This window comes from Rhamphochromis longiceps, linkage group LG5 (genome assembly GCF_057381845.1).
Source record: "Rhamphochromis longiceps isolate RC_006_pf linkage group LG5, R_longiceps_female_GT1.1, whole genome shotgun sequence".
Lineage (NCBI taxonomy): Eukaryota > Metazoa > Chordata > Actinopteri > Cichliformes > Cichlidae > Rhamphochromis > Rhamphochromis longiceps.
The window spans coordinates 12032824-12057779 of record NC_140561.1 but is presented as its reverse complement, the minus strand read 5'-3'; the positions used below and the strand labels follow the sequence as shown (position 1 = coordinate 12057779).

Genomic DNA, 24956 nt, shown 5'->3' with positions numbered 1-24956 from the left:
AGCGCTTTTCAAGGTACCCAAAGCGCTTTACAATGCCACTATTCATTCACTCTCACATTCACAGACTGGTGGAGGCAGCTACAGTTGTAGCCAAACACCGATGATAACGGCACAACCCCTAACCTTCTGCTCTTCCAGACATTTCAGTTTTGTTTAACATAATGTTACCCGTCTAGACTAGCCCAGGAAATTTCAAGCTGGTCACTGTAGGGAACGGTTGTGATTGACACATGCAAGCACCCTGCTTTTCCTTTGCAATCTAATGGCAGAACACCCATTTTAAATATCACTCAATCATGCTCATTTAATTGTGGGGAGCCAAAATCATAATTGAAAATAATTAAAATTCAATTGCATGATAACCCATCTCGCAGCTGTCAAGGCATCTGATGCAATTGCATCAGTGTGAACATCATAAAAGTTGCACTGGCATCCACAGAGTTCCACCAGACACACACAGACTGGGGCTAAATAGCAAGATGGTGACTTAAATACAACAACATTACACAAGTGCTCATCACAAAAAAATGCATTTTGTGTCACACAGCTCCCTGCCTCCTCCTGAACAGACTGCTCCATCCAGGGATGGTTTTAAAAGAATGGCCAATGGGGATCTATGAGAAGCAGAAACAATAGAAGCTGATGTTTGGGCCTAATTCATCTATGCTTAAAATGTCAATGGCCATTTACTACTCGAGTGCCTGGCTCACAGCTGGATAGTAAATGTGCTCTTTTGGATGATCAGGGAGAAAACTGTAAGAGCACAGTGATCTTGACAGTTATGTGACAAGGGAGCAAAGGAAATTTGAATTTGTCATAGGTGAGAAAAAACAGACGCCTCTTCATACTTCAGAGAAAACACCAGTTTCATTTTTCTTTTCCAGGGAGAATACTTTACAGAGTGTTTCACAGTTCTTGCTCTGTCTCTGTTTTAAAAAAAAGAAGAGAAGTGGTAATACTTTGCATTCCAGTACATTGTAGTCCTGGAGCTATTTCAGTGTCTACACCCTCAAGATTAAAAGAGGAACATCTTCTCTGTGGTGGCCGTTCTATTGTAACAAAATGGATAGATTAAACATTTAGTAAGATTAGTACACTAAAAGCATTTATTCACGTTAACAAAAGTGTAATGTGCTTAACCGTGGCAACATTACTGATGAATTCTATCGCTTTAAATGGAGTCTACTTTCAAGTGCAGATGAGCAATAATTACACGACAACGTTATGTCGTTAATGGAAAAGGGCCCAGTGAGACTGGATGTGCTCTACATACCAAATTTGCCACTAAATGGGGGTTAAAAAAATCCAGTAAAGCAGTGCGGAAGAGAGCAAAAAAGAATTGAAATGATATTAACGTGTCAAGTTAAGGTCGATTAAAGTAATTTGGTAACATAGAGGGAAGTGCAGCTACAATAAACGTCAAGGAAACAGGAACTCAGCAGGTTCTGTCAGCTGGCATGTTGACATTCTCTGCATGAGTGACAGATTAGTACTTATAAAATTCCTGGCATGTATACACACATGCACACCCTATCTAACCCAGACACGTGCACGCTCACAGAAACCCACAAGCATGAACGCGGCATGCGCACTCATTTGCAACACCCGCGTGTGCAGATTCAATGCATCCTCAGAGCAGGAAAGTAAGGAATACTGAGATACAGTTGTGATTGACAGGCAAATCGTTCTCGCTGAAATACCCGTTTGACAGAGAAAAGTACCAAATGCAAGAGTTAAAAGCCAGCCACAGCAATCACCTCAGTATACGTCACATGAAAGCAAACTCGAGTATTTTGTGTGTGTCTCCGAACCTGAGTGTCTGAGGTAAAATGCGTAGCAAAATATTAGGACTTTTATTTTTTCCGAAACGAAAAACCTAATGCTCTTTGCGCAAGCCCGGGTGCCAATCACGAGCGTGCCTCTTTGAGGTCCAGGCTTCATCCGAATGTCAGCTCCGTAACACATTATAATTCCAAGCCAGAACTTGAATGACACAGTTCCACCGTGCAACTCTGCCAGGGAGGGGGAAACAAAAAAAGGTGGGGCGAGGAGGGAATAAAAACTGCTCGCCTTTTATTTCAAGAAACAGCGTAACCTAACTGCTAGTAGCAGGCATCGGCAATTGGCTTTAATAATGGTTTCTCCACTCTAATTTGCGTAGGGATTTGCCCGGACCAGTCTTGTCTCACAGGCTCTTAATGCTACTGTGCTATTCAGCGAGAGAAAAGCGGGATGTGCCTCAAAAGTACCAAGCAGAGAAGAGGTAAGAGACAGATAAAGGGGTGGAGGGAGAGACGGAGAGGGGAAAGTCTCCCACAGTGGGAGGTGATGATGAAAGGGGGAGATATTAAAGCGTGTTTTGCCATTTCCTGTTCCCCATAATATCACATAATGTTGGTATAATTAACCCCAGGAAATGTGGCTTCATTAGTCTCAGACTGGATGTTAAAATGAAGTGTGAACTAATTGGTCAAGTATACGCGACGGCAGACATTAACAGAGGCGCAGATGCGAGCAGGTTCTATGATTCTATGGCAAAAGCGCGACAACGTTCACTGGCTATTTTATCATGTGCTCTTACAACACAAACACATGTGGCTATAAAAAAAGACAGACTGCACAGTAAAGTGGTCTGACCCTGGAGAAAAGTATTGTGTGTGTGATCTATTTTTCCTGCTTTGTGTGCTCTAAACCTCAGCACATAGCCTTAGACCCATTGGTTCCAGCAAGTTTCCTGTCTTCTCTCATCTGCATCACAAAAAGAGGCTTTTTCTCCATAAAAATACTGATCAAGCCTTATCTTTTTGAAACATGTAATCCAGTGGGGAAAGGCGGACTTGTAGCCATTAGGCACTGTCCTCTGTGCCTTGAGTCTCTGCCGTCTCCGCCTTTGTAGCAAAAGGCCAGAGCAAAGCTAGTTTCCATTCAGCTGGGAGAGCTGGTCAAAGCCACAAGATCAAGCAGCTCCCAGCACTTTCTTTTTTATCTTGCTTTTTTCTTTTCTTTTCTTTCTTTCTTTTTTTTTTCAACTGAGAAATACTTGAGTTGTCTCGATAGTTTTTAGAAGATGGCGTGCAACAATTCTCCATAGAACGGGATCTTATGTTTTCCCTGGACTCCTGCAGGTCTGACAGCAGTTTTGAGGAAAAGTTTGAAAATTTGGAAATGCTATGTCTTAAATTGGGTAGAAAATAGGAAATTCTCGATGGAGACAGGCTGCCATTTTTATGCTTGTTTGTTTCCTTCTCTGCTGCTTTCTCTCTTTGCACATATTCTTGCACAAACCATCTGCCATACAGGCCCTGTGTGACTTTACTTCAAGAGCTCTTAGTGGCTGTCTTCATCAGCTCAAGATCTGCTGCAGAAAAACAGCTTTAATTGGTACTGAGGGGGGAAGAGCAGCAGAAGGGGCTGCACGCTTCACCACATTTAAGAGAAAATACTTGTGAATGATCAAGAATTGCATTCAACCAAGCTTCTCCTCGATACAGGCATTTATTACTTAGGATAACGCATCAAGGTCTTTTCTAACATCACGTCTTTTATACAATAAAACCCGTACAAGCTCGGCATGTCATTAAATATGCTTCCATTTAAATAAACACATGTTCCAATTAACGCAAATAAGGGAAGTTGTGAATCTGCATCCCTTAGGTTACAAAGCAGTGGCTCTCAGGTTACATGCAGGTAAACCATCCTGTCTCTGTTAAATAGCACACTGTAGGATTTCACAGCGGCCAGTCGGTAACAGACTCTTGAATTTCGCCTACTAAACACGGTTGCAAGATTGAACTAGCAAATGTCAGAGCAGCTACAACTGGGATCTTGCATTTCATGGCAAAAAGAGACACTACAATGTGCAGCCAACAGTGGAGTCCAATCCTTTCCAGTAGGTAATTACGCCATTTTGCCAAAGCCACTAGAAAGCTTCACTACAATTAGAGTGGCAAAAATGGCCTCTCTGACACATTAGAGGAAACCAGGGATGCCCCCCTTTCTTCTCTGCACTGTCAGGGTTCTTCACTGTTTGTGATGTTTCAGAAGAGCTTTGAGACATTAGCTCCTGTTGTTGCTCTAGCTTTGGAGACATTTCGCAGCCCATTAGGTGCTCTTTCAGCCCCAACCACCACTCAAAACCAGTGAAAAAGGATGAAGGAGAGACGGAAACTATACACAAAGGACTTCAATAGGCACATCAGATACATATGTAGTGACTTTCCATTTTAAAAAAAGGAAGAAACTGTTGTTTAACTTTGGGAATTAATTAGGCTTGCTTGTTTCCCAAGGGTTAGCTGAAAAGATGATAGTGATCTCTGTGATAAACTGCTCTTCCACCCATGTTTTTCACTTTGGTTTTCTCTGCTTTTTGGTTCGATCACATCAAACGTGAAAGGTTTAAAGACTGTTCACCTGCTTTAAAACAAACGGTAATAAAGGTAACATACCAGTTTATCTCACCTGTATTTTAGAAGACAATTTAAGAACAGTAAGCATGCTAAAGAAGCAAGATATACACATTTCATACTTCCAAATAAGGGCAGGTTTTAAAAAGGCAGACTTGTTAGAGACAGACAATCAGAAAACGTTTGGCTTGAAGCAAATTAGAAATTATTCTTTGAAATCTGCAGAGGCTCCAGTCACGCAAGCTTAGCGGCAGGCTGGCAACCACCAGTCACTAGGGGAAAAATAAGTATCCGCTGACTGGTTTTGAGTGGTTGCTGGTGGACACTGGCAGTCATTTTGAAATCAGTTGCTAAAGCACCATTCATGTCGGCCTAGAGACTGATCAAGGACTCCCTGGTATCACCGGCTGCTAGGGAAAAACGGCTACACTCCCCAAAATGTGAAATTGACCACAATGAGGTATAAAGTGCTATAGCGAAAGCCTCTTGTGTTTGTTTTAGTCACCCACAGGTTTCCCTTATCGCCCCTAGTCTGGATTGATGATGCAAAGACTTACCAACTAGTCTCTAAGTGGTAGTGAAACTATGAAGAGTGCGATGCAAACCAGAAATGGAGACTGTTCACCTTGAAAGTAGGTAAGTCAGAAACGTGTTGGTTTAAGCAGCAATGCACGACTTCAACTTTAAAGATGGCTGCTGTCAAATTTTACTTAATTATTTAATTAACAAGTGTTTGCAGACAAGACGGTGTCTTCCATGAAAGCTACAGGTAATAGGGGTGGGTTTCGATTATCAATTTATCGATTAAACTCGATTCTGGCTTGGATAACGTGATATCGATTCATTAAAATCCTGAATCGATTTTTTAACATAAATTTTTTTTGCCCGACACCGCAGAATCTCAGGTTAAACCTCACAAAATTTCAACCACCAAACAGCTAAAACACTAAATGAGAGCAGGTACACGGATTCTGCACAAAGACGTAAACCGTCGCGGACCCGCCGACGGATCAAAATCAGTGAGATGTGCCTTTCTCACCCGACGGCACGGACACGGTCGGGGCTGAAAGCTGACAGCTCGCTGATTCAGATGTTTCGGCGGGTCCGCGCTTTGTGTTTACGCCCTTTTTGCGCTGATTCTAAAGCTGCAGGTTTGATCTCTTTCCAAACAATATTGACTGAACCAGCAGCAAAAGAAGATCCAAACTAAGCTTCTCATAAACATCGTCATGAATTTCCTCTGACTTTTGCTGTTTTGTTTCCACCACAATAAAATCACACTTCATGCACAGCTCTCTCTCTCTCTCTGTACTTCAGGAACAGTTTCCCATCTAAAAATCTGTTTTCCACATTATTCGCTTGCTTATTACGCACAAGTCCACCAGCGCTGTCGGCCGCTGTTTTTTCCTTTTACTTACTTCCAAAAAGAAAGCCTCATTTCTGCTGTTCAATGGGCATCTGAAGAAATTTTAAATTCTTAAAATTATGCAAAATTGCAAAACGCATTGCTGTGTCTCTAATAAAACCGCTGTAACTTTGCTCTGCTTTACTTCAGCAGCATCAGGTAATGTTCATATGTTGATTAATGGTTTTCTTTCGTTTTTGATGTACTGCAGAATATTTCTATAAAATCCCAGGCCAGGAAAATCACCTTCATGTTTTTCTGTTTTATCCTCAGTTACTTTGACACAAAAGCATCTGCTGTGATGCTCACACCTTTGAGCAAGTGTCAACTTCCTTTTTATAGATATAAAAATATGGAAATGTACTGATGCATGATCTGAATTATAATATCTCTGACTGTTTGAGGCAAAATTTCCCAGATTCAAAATTTTTCAGAGGCAAAATTCCCCTTATTGAATATTTGTTTCATCCCCCCATCATACGCTGCTACTCCCTTTATTCTATTGCACAATACTGTCACTTTCTAGAATCGCCTGCACTGATAGTTAAGTTTTTTATTTATTATAGAGTTATTTGATACTATGTCTTGCACTATCCTACTACTGTATATTACTATTCTTATTGTATATATTATATATCTTAATCATCTGTTCCTCTGTCTCTCCTGCTGCTTTGAGCATGTACATGACAAAAGAATTTTCCTCGGGATAAATAAAGTTATTCTTATTCTTATTCAAATTGAATCGAATCGATTCGGGATCTTGTGAATCGGAACTGAATCGATTCTAGAAATCAGTGACGATACCCAGCCCTAACAGGTAACCAGGGAAATCTGCTAGCAAGCAATAGCAGTCACAAGGAGGTTTTTGGTGCAGCACTGTTTTGCTATCAGTTCAAGAGGTGACATCTTTAGTCTCCACTCTCCAAGTGTTTGTGGAATACACTTTTTTCCTTACCAACTGGTTAGCAGCTTACGGATGGGTCTTTAGGCCAATGTCACTGATGTCTAATGTCTGATTTTGTAAACTGGATGATCTGCAGAGACCAAGAATAAAAATATAGAGTTTTTAAATTAACAAGAAACTTTTTTGCAGAAAACATGGGTTGAAAGGCAGCCTGGCTCTGTCCCATGGGAAAAGAAATCCACTAATCAGCAAAGTTAAAGTCCACATATTCAGTTATATCTGGATTTTGTTTTGATCCTTTAACAAAACAGGGAAAATAATACGTTGCTTTCTGTTTAAAAAGACAATCAAGTCTTCTCAATTTAAATTTAATTTGAACTCCTTAGAAAAGAAAAACATTGATTTCTTAAGGCGAACAGGGAAATATAGCCTTGTGTATTTGGCCAAGAAAAACAGATTCACGTAATATTTTTAATCCTGATACACACACACACACACACACACACACACACACACACACACACACACACACACACACCTAAAAGAAATTACTTGAAAGTTCCAGATTACTATATATTCTAACCTTATACAAATGTATCTTGCTCTGGACATGACAGAGTTAAGGTGGCTTCTAGTGCAGTTTATTGGGATGAACAATTTGCACGGCTGGCAGAAAAACCATAATCAATCTGGAGATTATAGATAAAGGTACTAAAACCAGCTGAGCACAGCGTTTTCTTTTATCACAACTACACCTTGCCCTCCCGCCTCAGGTACAGCCAATTAAGTTAGAAGAGGATGTGCGAGCAGGCACTTGATGTTGAGGAGGCCTATCAGATGACTAAAAACATGCCCCACCCCTGCTAGCGACACAGGGCGAGATTGCTAAGCACAGGTAGGCACAAGGATGGAGCTCAAGTATGACTTTGCACCGCAGTTGCATGTTATGTGTTTGTGTTCATCCAAAATTACACCTATATGAAAACCACAAGTGAATGGTTTGAATGATGTCTTCTTTCCTGAGTGATAAGCAATCTGCTGGCTGGCTTTCTGCTGACTGCACTTCATAAAGGTTCCAAGGGCACACAGACCTTGCCTTAAGACTGCTTCCTCTCTCTCAGCTGCTTTGGAATCTATTCATTACTTCCCTTTTACTTATTATTTTTGGGGGTGTTTCATTGTGAACTATCATTCACATTATGCGTCCACTCAGCAGTACAGAAAAGAAAAGTGTTGGTGCAGAAGAGGAAAGAACCTGTGCGTTTGTTTTAATGTAAAAGCGGCAGGGCGGTTAAGAGAGGCAGAGATGAGGTCAGCATCAAGGATTACGCTCAGAACGAATACAAATCTTTACCCATTGTGACTTCTTATTCCCCGCTCTTTGTTCAGGCCTAACTGGATTGGGGGAAGAAGAAAAACAAAACAAAAAAAAGCACCGCACGGTTGCTAGCTTGGCAATGAAAAATTGATCACACAATCTTCTCTGTGCTTCATATCATCGTCTCCTCCACCAGCAAATAGAGGTTAACCAGGCACACAAAAATAAACCTTAAGTGCTTGATCAAAACCACAACTTTGCAAGTTCTCTTCCCTCCTGCCACTTTGATGTTTCAAAGACCAGACACAGTAGTTGTATCTATATCGCGTGATGTCACTGCACGGCTTTGGCTCAACATTTTCAAGTTATAAACGATACGCTGGAGAGCAAATGCGACATGATGACTTCTTGTATTAGCGCTGTACTCACACATGTACAGCGGGAACATCTAATGAGCATAGAAAGCAATGTTAGAGAAGACAAGTGGCCGACACAGGTGACCCAAAACTGGATATAATGCCAGAAAGCGCGCGCACACACACACACACACACACACACACACACACACACACACACATATTTATATGAAATATAAACAAAGCTAGTACTGCAGATAGACTCAGACATTCAGCCGATTTGATAAAGAGGCGAGACATTTTACAGGAAGACATTAATAATGGCACAGCGGGGACTTCTATCCACTTCTATTTCACCTACATGGAGATGAGTTCCACTATAGCTGGAAGGACGCAAAGTAAAAAAGATGCTCCTTATTGAGCACTATTGGAGTCAAAAGGGGGTAAATTGACTAAGTAGGTCGAGGCAAAATGCATGCAGGGAAAATATGCAAAATTCAAAGTGTGATAGGCCACATGGGTCTGAGGATGCTGCTTTCATAATTGCTTTCTCTTGATGTTTCTCTCCTCGTTTCAACATTTGCTGTGACATGCAATGTGATGGAGAATAGCTTCCCAGTGATGCAAATGATGTTTATGGCTCGTCGCTCCCCCACTGAGACTAAAATCTGAGAATGGTTCCTTCCACATTAACGCAAACAGCCACTGCTCTGTCGCTGGCGGAGTCCATGCACAGATGGCTCAAAATCACGGGAGCGTGCGGCTGCAGTACTTACCACGTTCACTGGACAGGGTGGTATCTGTCAGCGAGAGAGAAAGAGAGGGAAGAAAAAGGACATGGGGAAAAGAGAGAGGAGACGATGATTAGAACATAATAGGTTTCAGTAAAAGTGGCATTGCAAAGTCACCGTTAAACAAGAGAACAAAACAGATCAATTTCTCAGGATTAATGGAAAGTCACAGGCAATAGCCGGACAGTGACATATACAGAACGTAAGGCTACTATTGGAGAAAATTTGCTGTCACAACTGCGTAGTCTCTCACATTTGTCTCTGTCTATTATCCAGGCGGCACCATTTACCCAGAATACAGTTTGTTTTCTTTCTTATACCTCTTGTCATTGCCTCAAGCAGTGGGATTCATCACTATCTTCAAATGCTTGTTGTGATGTTTATGTTGTTCTTGTGTTCACTCAATGAAACACGGGGAAATTACAGAACACTGAATATTCACATTACACACATTTACGCAATGTCATTGTGGGCAATGTTTATTCAGACGCTGGCACCTGGTGACAGATAGACTAGAAACAGCCATGGAGTCTCCCGTTGTTTTTCCTCACAGTTGTCTCCCCTCCTGGTGTCCTCAAGCGGGGTTTCTTAGTGAGATTTGATCGCCAAAGCTCAAATTTGCATTCCTGGCTTACAATTTTAATTTGGAGAGCCTTAAAGCTGAATATTCTGAGATACAACTGGTTACTTCATTCCAGCTTTAAGGACATCTCACACACAATGACTAATATTATCTATCTGTACAAAGAATAAAAAGAAAGAAACAAGAATGGGAGAATAGTAAAAGTTGCAGCTTTTGGAAAGACAAGGTGCAACTTTTACAGCAACCTTCATTAACCATTCATCAACCCGTTAGAGAATACATATTTTTCCCTCAATCAAAAATGCACGGACCAGCCTAAAGGCCTTTATTACAAAAGCCTAAGGTAGATCTATGTTGTCACATCTCCCTAAAGGATCATTTGAAATCAAATGTGAACCTCCCCCAGTGCAAAAAACAAAAATGCCCAGACAACATACTTCCTATAATGATGGCGCCATATTAAACAGTAGGACACAACATACGGTACAGGGCTCACATCCTAAATGTAATCACCTCTTGAAACCTGCCAGGATGCATTTTTCACACTTAGTCTAAACCAGCTGTTGAATGCAGCTGTTATTTAATGTCTTCCAAAGTACAATTTATTGCAATTTGTTCCCATTTTTAACATGAAACCTTGAAATGATGTACAAAGCTGTAATGTATACAGCTTAAGCATATGAGATAAAATATTTTCTTCTGGTCCTTCACTCCATTAGTAATTTACAAGGAATGAGGTCTGGAAAGTATGAGAGCCTATAGGTTTGTTCAACTGCTGAATATACTTGGAGCTGTTCGGCAGTAGTGTGTCTGCTAAATTATTAAAACACGAAACACACTGATGAAGTTACAATTTCTCGTGTGTGTGTGTTTGTTTTTTTTAAATGTATGTATTTTTGTGTGTTTTCAGTGAGACTGTAACACTAACATGTTAGCTTTGGTTTTGCTTCATATGATCACAATACACAGATGCCAATGGGCTATGCTTTCTTCCTCTTTCACATCTCTCCATAAATCCATTCAAGTCCATCTAAAATCTCTGCAACTTTTTGACATGTTTACAAAAAAAGAAAAAAAAGCCACATCAATATCTAAATGAGAGCTTTGCTTGTAGACGCTCTGACTGTCTCCATTCCCTTTCTCCATGTATAAAGGCACCCTACTCCATCCCAACAGAACTTCGCTTCGCACATGTTCAATTATTCATCTCCCTCTGTCAAGAATTCAGCCTTGCTAGCACTTGCCAGTATCCCCCACAAATTGGCAGGCAGTCTCATATTTGGCATATGGTGCAGAGCAGTGCTGCTTTTCCTTCCGTCTTCAGTTGGCCTGCTAGCACTCCCTAGGAGCAGAGTAATACACACTGGCGTACACACACGTGTACAGTCACAATGATGCACCGTGTCTGTCAGTTTTGTGAGACAACCTGCCCCACTGTGCTGTTGGGGATTTGCCCACAACGTCTTTGCAACAGGTTTCAAGGTTTTCAGCAAAAGTACAACGGCAGCGATTTCTTCCTGGAGACTTCAACATGCATTCCATTCGCGGCTCCGCAAAACTACACAACTGTTCTCACTCGATCGCTTTACAGACTGAAGCTGAGAACGCCAGATTGCTGAGATCGCCAAACTGTGCATTTCAATAACGCAACAGTTAATTGTTGGTCGGGAAGATGTTAATCAACCATGTTTGCAACAAGTTTTCCCTGAGAAGAGTATCATAGCCGGGCAGATTAGCTCAAAACACTTGGCAGAATTGAATACCTAGGTGTGTTTTGTGTGGGACTTTTCCAACAACGGCTCAGTATCTCACAGTGCAAAACAATCATTCTGGCTGAATTCCAGAATAAGTTTCTGTAATGTCACCGTGCTTGGAGAGAACAGAGCTTCTCTTTTAACTAACACCTGCACCTATTCTATCAAGAAAAAAAAATACGCATGCGCATTATTAGTAAGATTTCAACAGTACTTTACAACCTGCTTAGATTGTGCATCTACTGTAACTGGTTATGTGCACACTACCTTGTATACTAGCACCATGTTATTCACAGCAAAATGAAAACTATATACGAGTTTTACCTTGTGTGATTGCGACAGATCGATTCATGTTGTCTTCTTTTGTCACTTGCTAGCAATTAAATATAGACCATCTTAATAGAAAATATAAAGTAATTTGTAGTATGGACTGAAAAATACAGTCACGTTCACAATCTAAAATAAGTTCTTTGTTTTTCTTATCTCCAATAGCTTGAACGTACACTGCCTGAAGGCTGTGTCTAGCTAAGCTGATGCGCCAAATGTTGTGACAATAATTTAGACATGCCAGCATGGTTTTAAATTTTTTGTCCTTTGTTAAATGCCAGTAGTTAGGCACTGACTAAATGGTAAATAAATACCAGGAAAAGACTATTTTTCTACCAGGGCTCTTTTTTGATTTCAAAAACAGAAATACAGCAGCAGCACGGTGCATATGCGTTCGTTCACAGTGACGATCTTGTGCTGTGTCACATTTGCCCTCCAGCAAATAAATTCAAATGTGTCACTAACGCATTGCTCTGCCTGTATTCTTTTCTGCGTTTCTACGGGGTTTTTTTGTGTGTTTTTTTTTTTACTTATGCAACACATTTGACCTAGCTCTTTATGAATCTCACTGTGGCTGTGAAAAGAATTCATCAAAGCAAGCGATAATGCAAACTCCCACATATTACAAAAATTCACCCAAAAGGTCGGAGTTACACATTCCCTTTATCAGCGACATAAAGAAAACATTTTGAAGCCGCACAAAAAAAAAAAAAAAAAAAAATCTAATTACACTGGCATTGCCTGTTTGATAACCTCTCCGCACTAGTCTGCAAAAGTCTTGTTTTTAAGGTTAGCATGTGTGATGCTTTTTCTGTGGAAAAAATGGCTTTAATTCTCAGGTACACTGATCAGTCTAAAAGAATGACGACGACAGGTTAATTACCTTTTATGTTTAGAGTTACAAATAGCACGGCTGTAAGCCTTAAAAAAGATGCAACGACATACTTAAAGGCAGTCATCGGGTTCACAGCATCTCAATGTGTCAAATCACACACACACGCATACCCAGACACCTTCTATATGACTGACTGTGAATGGATGCAAGCATAACTGTTTGCATGCAGATGCATCCTTATGCCAAATCTTCTTGTTGCAGTGGTGATGACTAATAACCGGAGAGCAATTGCAGCTAATAAATAATACATTTAAGAGTCTAATCAAATTCAACAAATGAATATGTCTAGAAAACTATTAATCAGAGTGCAAACGTGTATTTACAAATATAACACTGGCACAAACAATCAATTATTCATAAAGTGAATGCTGCATAAGTGGGCTTCTTCCCGGGTGAGATGCTGCCATAATTGGAGTGGGACTACAGGAGTGCTGGATGTGTGCGCGCGTCTTTATGTGTGTACATGCGGGAGCATGTGTGCTAATGTGTATCAGCAAGTTAACACACAAACACACACTCAAACACTTCTCCCCATGCGCCAAAGTTCCCCCAAACACGACAAGAGCAGGCAGAGTCGGCTCATTAATGCCTAATGAGTTGTCTGATTAGTGCTGAATATAAAAGCCTTATTGTCAAGCACTGTATGTTTATTTTGATTAATTATTGTACTGAAGTGACTGAATGGAAGCATAACGACATGGAGCATTAACATTTTGTGGTAATAGGGCCTTTGTGGAGACTGTAGCTGTATTTTCAACTCTCAGTGCAGCGCATAAAGCATTGCTACCACCTAAAGAGGTTTTATTGTAAACTAACAGATATACAGGGTTATATTACATTCACTACAATTCACCATTAAACTCCTGCCAGCAGATACTTATCCCCGGTAATGGCCAGCAGCTTGTCTCCACACAGGTGGTTACACAAGAAAGGGTAAGTCTTCGTACGTGTTTGTTTGTGATTCTTCTCTCGTTTGTTCTCAAAATAATGAGAAAATGTTCATAATAAATCAACGCGGATTTAGAGAAGCTGTGCAAAACTCTTGCTTCGCTGGATGTGTGTGGCTGTTGACAGAGATTAGTATTAAAGTATCCTTGACAGCCAAGGGTATTGTAAGCAGCACCAATCAATAATTTCAACTAGGAATCAAATGAGTATGTGTAATAGTCAAGGAGTCCTTTATAGCAACCAGCACACAGGGAATCATTACCTGACTCTGCTCTGTCCCTTAATAGTCTCGCATCTGGCTGTATGCCCTCCAACGTTCTTGCTTTGATGCACTGTCGCCACACTTGAGCATAATTTCGGCAGCTGTCTTCGGCAAAACTGCTGTAATAATGGGACTACCCGCCTAATACACAGACAAGGAAAGTTAGCTAATAGGAAACACTTGATGATATCAAACAAATGCTAATGTGGGTCTGTCTGTTGAACACGTAAGCGACCATTTGCTAACATGTTTGCTCTATCAGCTTTTCAGGTCATAATGCCAGGGTTTAAAGACTGAAGCACTTTTGGCAAACTTCTTGTAGAGCAAAAAGGACTTACAGGGTTATCATATAATGTATCTTTGGGTTTTTGTGGCTTGTTGATTACTATTGCTTTGAGAAGTGATTCATGTTCAAGCTCAGTTTTATTTGTAGTCTTTTGCTTCAGATGGCGTTAGCTCTCTTCCATTGTGTCCAAGTCTCATTTTTGTTGTGTCCATCAGTCTGGTGTTACCCCCCCCCACAACAACTGATTATTTTATTTATCTTTGAAGGTAGGAAACGTCAGGGTGGGCACGGTCAAAGCAACAAACAAAACATTCTAGAAACATCCTAGAAAGGAAACACAGCTAACTCCATACCAATAGCTTTACTGTTGGTATAGCTATCTGTATTTTTGTCTTTCTTGTTCCACTGTTTAGTTTTGTCAAGTTAATCTTGTCTCCCTATTCAGTTGTGTTTCTCTTCCTGTTTTACTTTGGTGATTGTCTTGTGTTTAGTACAACTTCCTCTCGAGTCTTTATATTTGTTTCCCTCAGCTGTGTTCCCACCTGTTTCCTCTCTACTTGTTACATTGTATTACTTTGTCACATATTCCCTCGGGGTTGTCTGTTTCCTTGTTCCATGTTTCCCCAGAGATTCCAAGTTTTTGAATTGTTTACTCCTGATCAGCTACCTTTCGTACAGTTCAGCATTAAAGCTGCCCTTTAAGTTTATGTTCTGTCTCCCCCAGGCCTGAATTTGAATCCTGCCACACAGCCATAGTTTGACAATATCATGTCGTCCATGATTTTACATCTTGTCATATCAATGATACAGCGATGCTTCACATCTAGCTCCCCTACTGCACAACAATAAGGCAAGCCCTGGCATGTCTGAGAGTGAGAGCCACATTTCAGCCTACAATAATGTTTTCATAAAAAGTAAGCTACTCCAACAACCTCTAACACAAACACAATACTTTGTAAAATATGCAAGAAAATTATTCCCACTAGAGATGAAAACAGCAAACTCGTTTCACCAATTGAAGCAAAAATGCACCATCAAGCACAACCAGGCTCACTGAGCATCGCTGGCTACACTCCATATGAACAGAAAAGCAAACGGTGGATTGAAATAACTGATGTGGTTACATGGTGGAAAGGAAGTAGTTGAAGCAACTTGTTAAAATACTTAACCCAAGACACACTATGCCCCACTCTATCGTTTAATAGTTGACGTATTTGCCCCGTATACAAATTCCCTTTGGATCGAGAATGGGTGAAGACATAGATAAGCTATGACAGTCAACCTTTGTTGGTTAGGTTTGTAAACCTTTCTTTAATGAAAGTAGTGCAACGGGCAGTTAAATTAACAAATTGAATAAAATGTTTAATTCTTCACCTGTAAATTTTACTTATAGAAGTCTTTATACAACTATAAGTTTTATAAAATTATACTTTTATAAAACTTGCAATGAAAAGGCAAGAAATGCTCAAATTTAAAATAGAGGTGACAACTGTAACAAAAGAAAATCTCGTTTTTGAAGGTGTAAGTGTGTGTAACAAGACATGACTCCCTGTGGTTTATCAAAAAAAACCCACAAATGCTGATATTTCAGCCTGATGTCACAGATTAGCAGAATGTTAGCTGAGTGCTATTGTTTGTGAATCAAGCTTACGAAAGCTCTCGGGGCTTTGGTGACAACATGTGTTTTGCAGACTGGCAATAAATCTGTATGTATGGCTGCAGGAGATGGGATGATTAATAAGTCTGGAACAACCAAGAGAGTTACTTTTTCTCACCAGGTGTGACCGCACTCTTTCAGTTAAAATAAGAAAGAATGAATGTTAAGGATTAGTGTTGTTCACTTGCATTCAACAAATAGAACATAGAAAAAAAAAGGTTTTCAATTGAAGTAGTATTTTTTCTCTGTATTGGATCTAATGCAGCACTCCTAAGAACTATTTTCACTGATCCACTGACCACATCCAGATATAAAAATAAATGCATTAATCCCAAAATGTTATTAATGGTAGAAAATTTGTGTCTGCTTTTGAATAAGTCCTCTTTTCTCTCTCATGATCTGCCTCTTTCTCTTTCTGCTGCCCTCCTGTCCGTGAGCAGAATGCTATTGGTATTGTCAGAGGAGGGACTGTATTGCTTGGACTGTTGCTCTGTACACATTTTAAATCAGAGGTAATGGGGCACTTCAGGAGACTGCTGTTTCACACACCCAACTGCCAATATACTGTAATCACTAAAGGCCCCTTTTCTTCAAAGATAACCATTGGTTACGTGCGCTGCACTCAAAACTACAAAGCTGCACTGGGGATACATTGACAATAACTTAGTGAACTGACAAGCACCAGGCCTGAGTGAGATCACCACCTGTAACACACATTACGCGTCATTGCTAACTAATGTATCTGCACTAATCTTTTCTACCACATCGTCTACAATAAAAAGCTCCAGAGAGACTGAGAGTATTTCTATAGAGATGCCAGAATCTAAGTGTGCCAAATCAGAAGTGCCTGTCACGAGCTCGACTACTACATTCCTCATCCTCATACCTCAAACATGGCAAAAGTTACGAATAATGAGGTGAGTGTATGTGCCATTAATCCATGCATGTGGAAAGCTTGGGTTTAGCATGCTCTGCTATTGACTCTGTACAGTATGATGTAAACGAGGGGTTGCACCGTAACCCAGGAGGTAAACAAATATGTATGTATGTCATGCAGTGATACTCCAGGAGTATCAGTATAAATATGGAACAAGAACTGAGTAAACAGTGTTACAATAAATAATTAAAAAAGATTTCATTAAAAAAAGTAACTGAAAAAGTAAAAAAAAAAGTACATCCGCAGTAGGAGTACTAACAAAATGAAACAAACATTCCTCCTTTACAAATGTTTAGCCTGTTTAGCCTTGGTGATATTTCCCACCTGGCCAGCAATCAACCAAGCCAGATGAGTCTTGTAGTGCAGAGTGCATGCATTAATGTATGCTGCGTGCGGTTACATCCTAAATATAAAATGGATCAGGTTTGTATCAAAGGTATTTGTACAATAAACTACTTTCCCCTGGAGGATAAATGCATTAAATGGGGTGACTCAACCTTAATGTTAATGCACTGCTAGCAGCCCATTAATTGCTCTAGCCCAGTGGGTGGTTTCATATCAGCATGTAAACATCTCCTGTGTGAGGACGTTTGGCATTTGTGGGTACACGCTGGCTTGCATTTATTTTTGACATCCAAACTGTTCATATTTGTCCAGTCAAAGCCAGCCATTTCAACTTCTGCCTGAAAATTAATCCAAATGAATATGCATGTCTGATGCTCACTCATACACACTGGGCTACGGTGAATCACATTGCGCTTTGCACGGTTTTCTCTATTTCCTCGGCAGATGCAGACACAGAGGCAAAAGAAGGGGGAGTGGGTGCAGGGGTCCCTACTGTGATGAACTGGTGCTGACACAGCCAGATGTTTAGTTAATATGCAGAGCCCCAATGTGGGATGATGGGAGGAGTTGACATGCGCTTCAGGGGCTTTAGGCAGCCAAGTGCTCTTCTGTAGCCGGCTTGTATCTCTGCTGGGAATGTGTGTGTATGCTTATCACATACAATTTGCATTTAGCTGAGTGTGTGCATTTATGTATAGCTCTGTGTTTTAATGCAAACGTTTGGCAATTCGGAACACAATAATCACTCCACGTGTGCATGCATGCTTTCCCTTTTCACAGTGGCACACTGAGCATATGTCTGAAACAAAGTCTCTTGTCACAGCTTCCTCTCAGTGAACTGTGTCAGAGCTGGAGGGCAATTGACTGCGCTCACACAGAGGCGAGCAGAGCTCGCACACAAGCACACACTGCTGTCTGAGTGTTTCCACGAGCCCGCAGAGTCTGACGCTGCTGTTTGGTGGAAACCAATGGAAGAGCCGCAAACATAATGAAGTAAGAAGCAGCACTGAAGAAGCAATCAGCCACATTTTGTTGATGCCATCTAATTACCAATCATCGACATCAACAGCCTGTCATCATCATCATCATTACTGATTTTCATCAGCATCATCTTTGTTGCCATTTCCCTGAAGCCTCTACGGACCTCTTGTAGTAAGGACGGAGTCAGTGACACAATGACAAGCAACTGGGTGCAATGGCATTAAACGTGTTGTAAAATACACACACACACACTTGGAGCTGAAGAAGCAGGGAAGTGCAAAGACACTCTTTCTCCCTCTCATTTTCTCTGGCTCCACTCTATGTCTCACCGTCCTCCTCTATCGACACTAATCTAATTTCCAAGTAACCTGAATTAAATAAGCGGGTGTCATTAAGACCAGTGAAGGATGGCCGAGGGCCTGGGGAGATCAAGAGTTGGAGCTGGGGAGGATAAGAAGGTGCTTAGTTACACCTTGTAGATCCACAGAGTCTGTGAAGTTGATGAAAGGGTAAAAAAAGCAGATGCCGACAACCTTTCTGCTTTTCCCCCCTTACTTCTCCCTCCTTCCATTGTAATCACATGCTCTACATATTGGGAAATTAATATATTATTTAGATCCTCAACTGTTATGATGAGAGATAAGACAGAAATTACCCCTCGGCAGCAGCCGAGCAGTCTTTTTCCATTTTTTTTTAAGGTTATCACTTCTTCCCTGAAACCCCATTTAACCATTAAGCCAACACTGCTTTCCACTCACCAAGCAACCAACCCACCTCACATACCCATCATATCCTCTGCTTTCTATTGACAACTAGCAGCTGGCAAGCACTGTGAAGTATTTCACATCCACCTAGGACTCATCCTCGCAGTTATATCTGTCCAATGTGTGACTACTGGGACTACAGCTAAAGACTGCCATCAATCCCTTAGGTGTGTTTTTGATGATCCCCACATGGGAATACTTCACTGCTAGCGTTAGCTAACCTGCCGCACTATTTTAACAATCTCCCCTGGGTCTGTTAGAGCTCTATTACAAGTCTGCTGAAGGAGCTGCACAATACATTACGAGATGCGTGCCGACATGTACACACTGCTCTTTCAAAGTGCTGCTAGAGTGGATCTGAAACAGGTTGTTTGGCTTTGTCTCACAAGTATTTAGCAAAACAATAAGCACTGCAATGGACAGTTTAAAGAAGTGAGTCTGTGAGTTCAGCCTCTTTATGGCTGTAAAGAATCTTTGCTCTTCAGAGAGAACAAAATGTGCAAGTTGTTTACTGCAAGGAGATAATGATTTAAGACATTTCTTATATTGGAATCCAGGGTCACTGCCAATTGTAACAGTGGGGCTGGCTTTGATTTTACAGTGTGAGTCATCAAGATATGGGCCCAGTTGTACTGTAGCAGGAACCACAACAAATGGTTGATTTTTAATTTAGTTTAATTGTGTTTAGTTTTATTGTGTGATGGCTGTGTGCAAGGTGTAGTGAAAAATGTTAGAGGTCTGTAGCTGGCATAAAAATAGCAGTCACGTTTGAAAACAACTCTGTCCTGACCAATAACTAGGCTCCTGATTCCAAGGATTTATCAGGCAGGATAAAGTCTTGAAGTTACCTACTAAGTGGAAACTTCCAAGAAAGGTGGTTGTGAGTACTTTGGCAGGTGTTCACAGAGATCAGCCACACTGAATCCCCCTGCTGCATTGTGCTGTTAAAAAAAAAAGTTCTGGCTTCCACAATACCTCAAAAGGTGTCCAGGGACAACCTTTAGAAGCAAGCACTAAAGGTTATTAGATGGGGCGTATAAGGACTGGACTGGTTTATCCAGCTCAACACACAGATTTGTCATTGCACCGAGATTTTGTTTAGTTTGGATTAAACACATTGCCCATCCTTTCACCATTACCATGAAAGGATGTGCATGGTTTAAAATGAGAACGACAAAGAAAACATGATTCATCAGACCAGCAGCCCTTGCTTCTGGTTCCAGTTCAGACAGCCGTGCCTGTAGCTAATTTAAGAAGTGGACACGGGTCAGCAAGGGCACAAAACTAGCTGGCAGGAATTTGGTCCCTTACACTGATGTTTGAAGGCACGTATTCTGACACGTTTTTGCATTAAGGCAACCTAAAGACTTTTAGTAATGTGTGACAGTTGCCAGAATTTCCTCCCAACATATAACATTAAGCCTTAGGCACTCATTTGCCTTTCACCAGTTTACTGGCTGTCCTTTGTTGGACTGTTTTTGAAAGGTACTAATCAGAGTATACTGAGAAAGTGTCTAGCCAACACAACTTGACTCTTGTCAAAGTCGCTCAGACAAAGTCACTCTATTCATATCTGCCCTGCTCTTATGACTGCCTGTTTATCCTGCTTTTAACACATCAGCTTCAAGAGCTGACTGCTCACACGTTGCCTAATACATTCAAAAAGTCTCAGGTACCTTACAAACGAGATAATAAATATTATTTACATTGCCCACTGATTTTATAAACTTTTGACTTGTAAGATATAGACTTGGGAGACTACCACAGCTGGTCTGTAAACTGGTCCATTAGAGGACTGGTGAGAGGATTTTGACAGGTGGAAGCTTTTTTTGAGAGAGAAAAAAAAACAGGTGGAAAGATTGTGAACTTGCACTAACCACTCTATTTCTCATCGACCTGTGTACTCTTGTAAAAAAATGGTCTCTAAACATCATGGCTTAATCACTGATACCGTTCATGATTTCTCAAATCTTGTTTTGTTGTAATGATCTAAAATACTTAAGTGTGTAACTGTAAAATGCTATTGAATAGAAAGAGTAATGAGTTTATTTCTGTAGTTCTCGAAAAGCATGGAAAAAATGAATGACCACAAAATTCTGAGCTTTTGCACTTAAAGGTTTCAAGCGGGTCTATAGTGACTTGCTTTAGGTACACCTCACTGTTTTTGGCTAGAGTTCAAGGAAAATGGTAGCATGCAGTTAACCCTGATAGAGTTGGGCGGGGGTGGGGAGGGGAATAAACTTGCTTCTGGAAAGTGAGACAGTGGGAAGGTCAACCAGAGCACTTAGATAAGTGAAAGCACTAAGTGGACAGAGAACTCATTTCAAACCCCTCTTGTAAAGGACTACGGTAGCACTTAAGGGTATTTGCTTTTTAGCACTTTCTGTGGCTTCCCCACCTGTCTCAAGTGTGTGTGTGTGTGTGTGTGTGTGTGTGTGTGTGTGTGTGTGTGTGTGTGTGTGTGTGTGTGTGCAGTTGCAGTGATGCTATATGGAACTCATTCGGATAACATCTTAACTGAATGTTTAAAGGACAAAGCTCTGAAAGACCCCATCACATGTACATTCTGATCCAGTCAAATATGAACATACCAACTTTTTACAAAAGAGAATAATCCTCAATCCTCTCCTTTCTCTTCCTCCATGACTGCATTATGTCCTGTAAATGTAAATGTAATGTTAGTGGCTTTCTTCTTCTGCTGTAGTGCGAGTATTAAGTTTGGGTACACAGCACTTAAGGCAGCTCTTGTTTTTATGTTTTCAGTGTGTCCACATTCTGTCCAACTGAGTGAGATTTACAAGTTGATCCACCTCATCAGCTAACTTTTAATTTGCTTCGGTTCACTTTTCCCTTCATAGGTTTTTCCTCAGATTGGGTGAACGACATATTCAGCAGCCAACAGCAGGTCTGTGATGATTCTGTCCCACTGACATGTGATCACTCTTCTCATTTTTTCCCCTTTCTCTTTTGTTCTCAGAGTACCTGCTCCTTTATTTACCGCTCAGTGACTCAGGCGTGTTCCATATGTGCAGTATTTGCATTTTTATATGATTGCAATTGACTTGAAAACCAAACACAATAAAAGTACAATGCAATTATGCCCTCAACTAAAGCTCGCACAGGGGGCGGAAGGTTACATTTGTGCGTCAAGCTGTCATTTGTCTGCATTACCTCAGTGAGAGGTGCTTTTCAATAAAACCACCCTCTGTGGAGAGACGCAGGAAAGCAGTAAAATTCCATCATCTCCACAGTTTAGTCTTGTACACCGCCAATAAACAGCAATTTGATCGTTTCCAACACAACAGCAAAAACCAGCCCACTATTTTGCCACCACAGAAATACAGTTGTCATCATGCAGAGCAGAGTGACACTGCCATCCCCTCAGATAAATATCAAAAAGTCCGACTTTTTCTTTACAAATCTCTCTCACTGATGCACACCGTGTAGAACTGGTGCGCAATTATCCCGCCCCTCTGAGAATTTTTTTGGGAAGATCTGACTTTTGCTTTTTTGTGTGTGTGTGTGTGTGTGTGTGTGCTTGGGAGGGACATCAAAGATAAAAAGCACCCAAGCGAATATGAGAAAAAGTTTGTCTATTTACCTCTGCTGCTCTACATTTCAGAAATCATCGAGCAGACTGCAGCGCAGAGGCACTGCGGCGCTGCTTCAGTAGCCACAAGTGTGAAATCCTCTATTTATTCTTTAAAGTTTGAGCCATGCAAACTTTAATCATTTTGCTTTCTATGTCTGGGAATGAATTAGCAGTTGTGCAGGGCTGTGTAATTTTTCTTCAGCTTGCTTGCTAGTTGTACTCGCGCATTCGAGCATCAACGCAGGACAAACGAAGGGAGACAAACAACAGTTCCAGCCCATCTAATAACACAGGGGCTTATCAGCCGCCTCTGCCTCCCCTAATTTTCATCAGTTTTGACAAGCCCATTAAATGAATCTGGGACCAAAAATAAACATGTTTGTGTTGAGCTGAAGTGACAGGCAGTGATCACACCTCCCAATGTTGTAGAGATAGCTACAACAACTTTTAATTAAAAATGCGGCCCCCGTGCACAACAGCCTGGACATGATAAACAAGACATTTGCCTCCAGCACAGAAACTCGTGCAAGGATAGCAGGACAGAGTGTGATCCAACACGCAGCGCATCGCTGGTGCTGATCATTAACAAAGAAGCTGGAATATTGCGGTAGATTCATGGTGTGAGGGTTGGCAGGAAGCTTACAAAGCAACCCTTTTCTCTAATTCTGCTCTAACATCATTGAGTTTGATAATCCTACACCTTGAATGCGTTATCTGTAAAGGACTGAATTCACAATAATCGGGTTTTCTATCTTATGCTTCAACAGTGAGTAACTTCACATTCATCATCAATTATTAAAAGGCACAACTGTATCTTTTTTGCCACAATTGTGACATGTCATGTTTGAAGACTTTTAGTGTCTTATCTTAAACAGGCCCCATGGGAAACACTCTTCAAATTCAAACACAATGGACGAGCAGCCTTTAGAATCCTCGGGGGGACAGCCCCGGACAATACGGCTGCAGCAAAAGCAATGTCAGCACTCAGGTCCATTGATGGCCAACACCTATTTTTCTCAGGATGACATCTTTATCGGTGGGCATTGTCATCCGCAGGAAAAACACCCACCTGTCAGCAGTACAAAAATCAGTTTCCATGACAACGCCGGTCTCCAAACTTCCAAGTCATTTCTGTCACGGAGGCTGACAGAAGGTGAGCTATCATTACTTTTTTTTTTTTGCCTTCTCCATCTTGCTTGTGCTGCTTTTAGTTCGACTTATTTGCCTCCCGTTGAGTTGTCTTGTAGTATTACTGCCCCTATCACTCTTCTCAAGCTCTTTCTCCGCCTCTCTCTCATTTTCCTTTCTTTGATACCTATTTATTTCCCAAAGCCGCACCCCTGGGTTCAGATGGGAAACATAAGAGAAGAGATAAAGAGACTGAAATCCAGTTTACTGCAAGTTAAGTTTCTATTTTTCCAAAGGCATGGAGCAGGATCACGACTTTAGATTTTGCCTCTGTGTTCGCGCAGTCTGTAATGAATACAGTAGTTGTTATGCAAACGCTCTCTTCTGCACTGTACTGGACATCCTCTGGACTCCCTGAGATGTTTTGGAGAGGTCCATAACATCATTTCTCTTCATCTGTTTGCCAGGGGTCCCTCCTACTCACCAAAGAAAAACAAAATACCTGGAAAGAAAAAAGTTTCAGTGCAAAAAAGATATGAAAAAGAGGGTGACATTGGGAGGCGGGGTGGAGCAGGAAGGGAGTTGAAGATCCTTAGGCAAATATTCTGGTTTTTTTTCGTCTATCCTTATTTGCCCTGCTCTGAGCAAATGTCAAGCTTTGCTGGGAGCTGGCAGGAACAGCTTATTATAAAATTTTGAACCTGAAGCATCTTGCCTCTTCTGTGTCAAAATGCACTAGAAGCATAATATAGGGAATAAGCTGGTGTCTTGATATGCGTCCAGGGCCATAAGCGCAGTTGAGTTTTTGCCACATCAGTCCACATGACTGTGAGCAGAGTAGAGGCTGTTGTCCAGTACCAAAACCTGCAATTACATTTACTTGTGTCTTGTAGGATGAAATGAATCATTACCACTGCAGCATGGAAGAACACAATCTGGCCTACTCCCAGCTATTCCCCTATGGGGACTGATTTGTGATCGCATCTGAAGATAGACTGTGCATTCAATCAACAATGCAGCTTTCAGCTTTCAAGCCACCCTGCTGAAAGGCTTGAGGTATACAAGAGATCAATAGAGATAAATTAATTACCATGCTGCCAAATGGGAAGTCTGTGTGGCCTGAGTTTCTATAGAAACACAAAACTACATGACAGGCCACACTGAGCAACTGATTTTGAGGTTTATATGTGAACCGTTGCTACAAAAGAGGTCCCGGAGTTGCCCGTGGCGCGCCCTGATGATTTGCTGAACCAATGACATTAACAAATACCCACTGGTTTGATGCAGATGAGCAGCTGTTTCCATGGGAGACATACATGA

General features: G+C 41.1%; 1 protein-coding gene across 3 annotated transcripts in view; it reads right to left on the bottom strand.

Moving 5' to 3' along the window:
- cdh4 (cadherin 4, type 1, R-cadherin (retinal)) overlaps window positions 1-24956 on the bottom strand; it is a 232468-nt gene that overhangs the window by 138126 nt on the left and 69386 nt on the right. For 2 of the 3 annotated variants that reach the window (XM_085405854.1, XM_085405855.1), the window contains exon 3: window positions 9163-9186. The exons of the other annotated variant lie outside the window; for it this stretch is intronic. In XM_085405854.1, the coding sequence (XP_085261980.1) occupies window positions 9163-9186 (24 nt within the window). The remainder of the gene's footprint in view (window positions 1-9162; window positions 9187-24956) is intronic. 3 annotated transcript variants of the gene reach the window in all.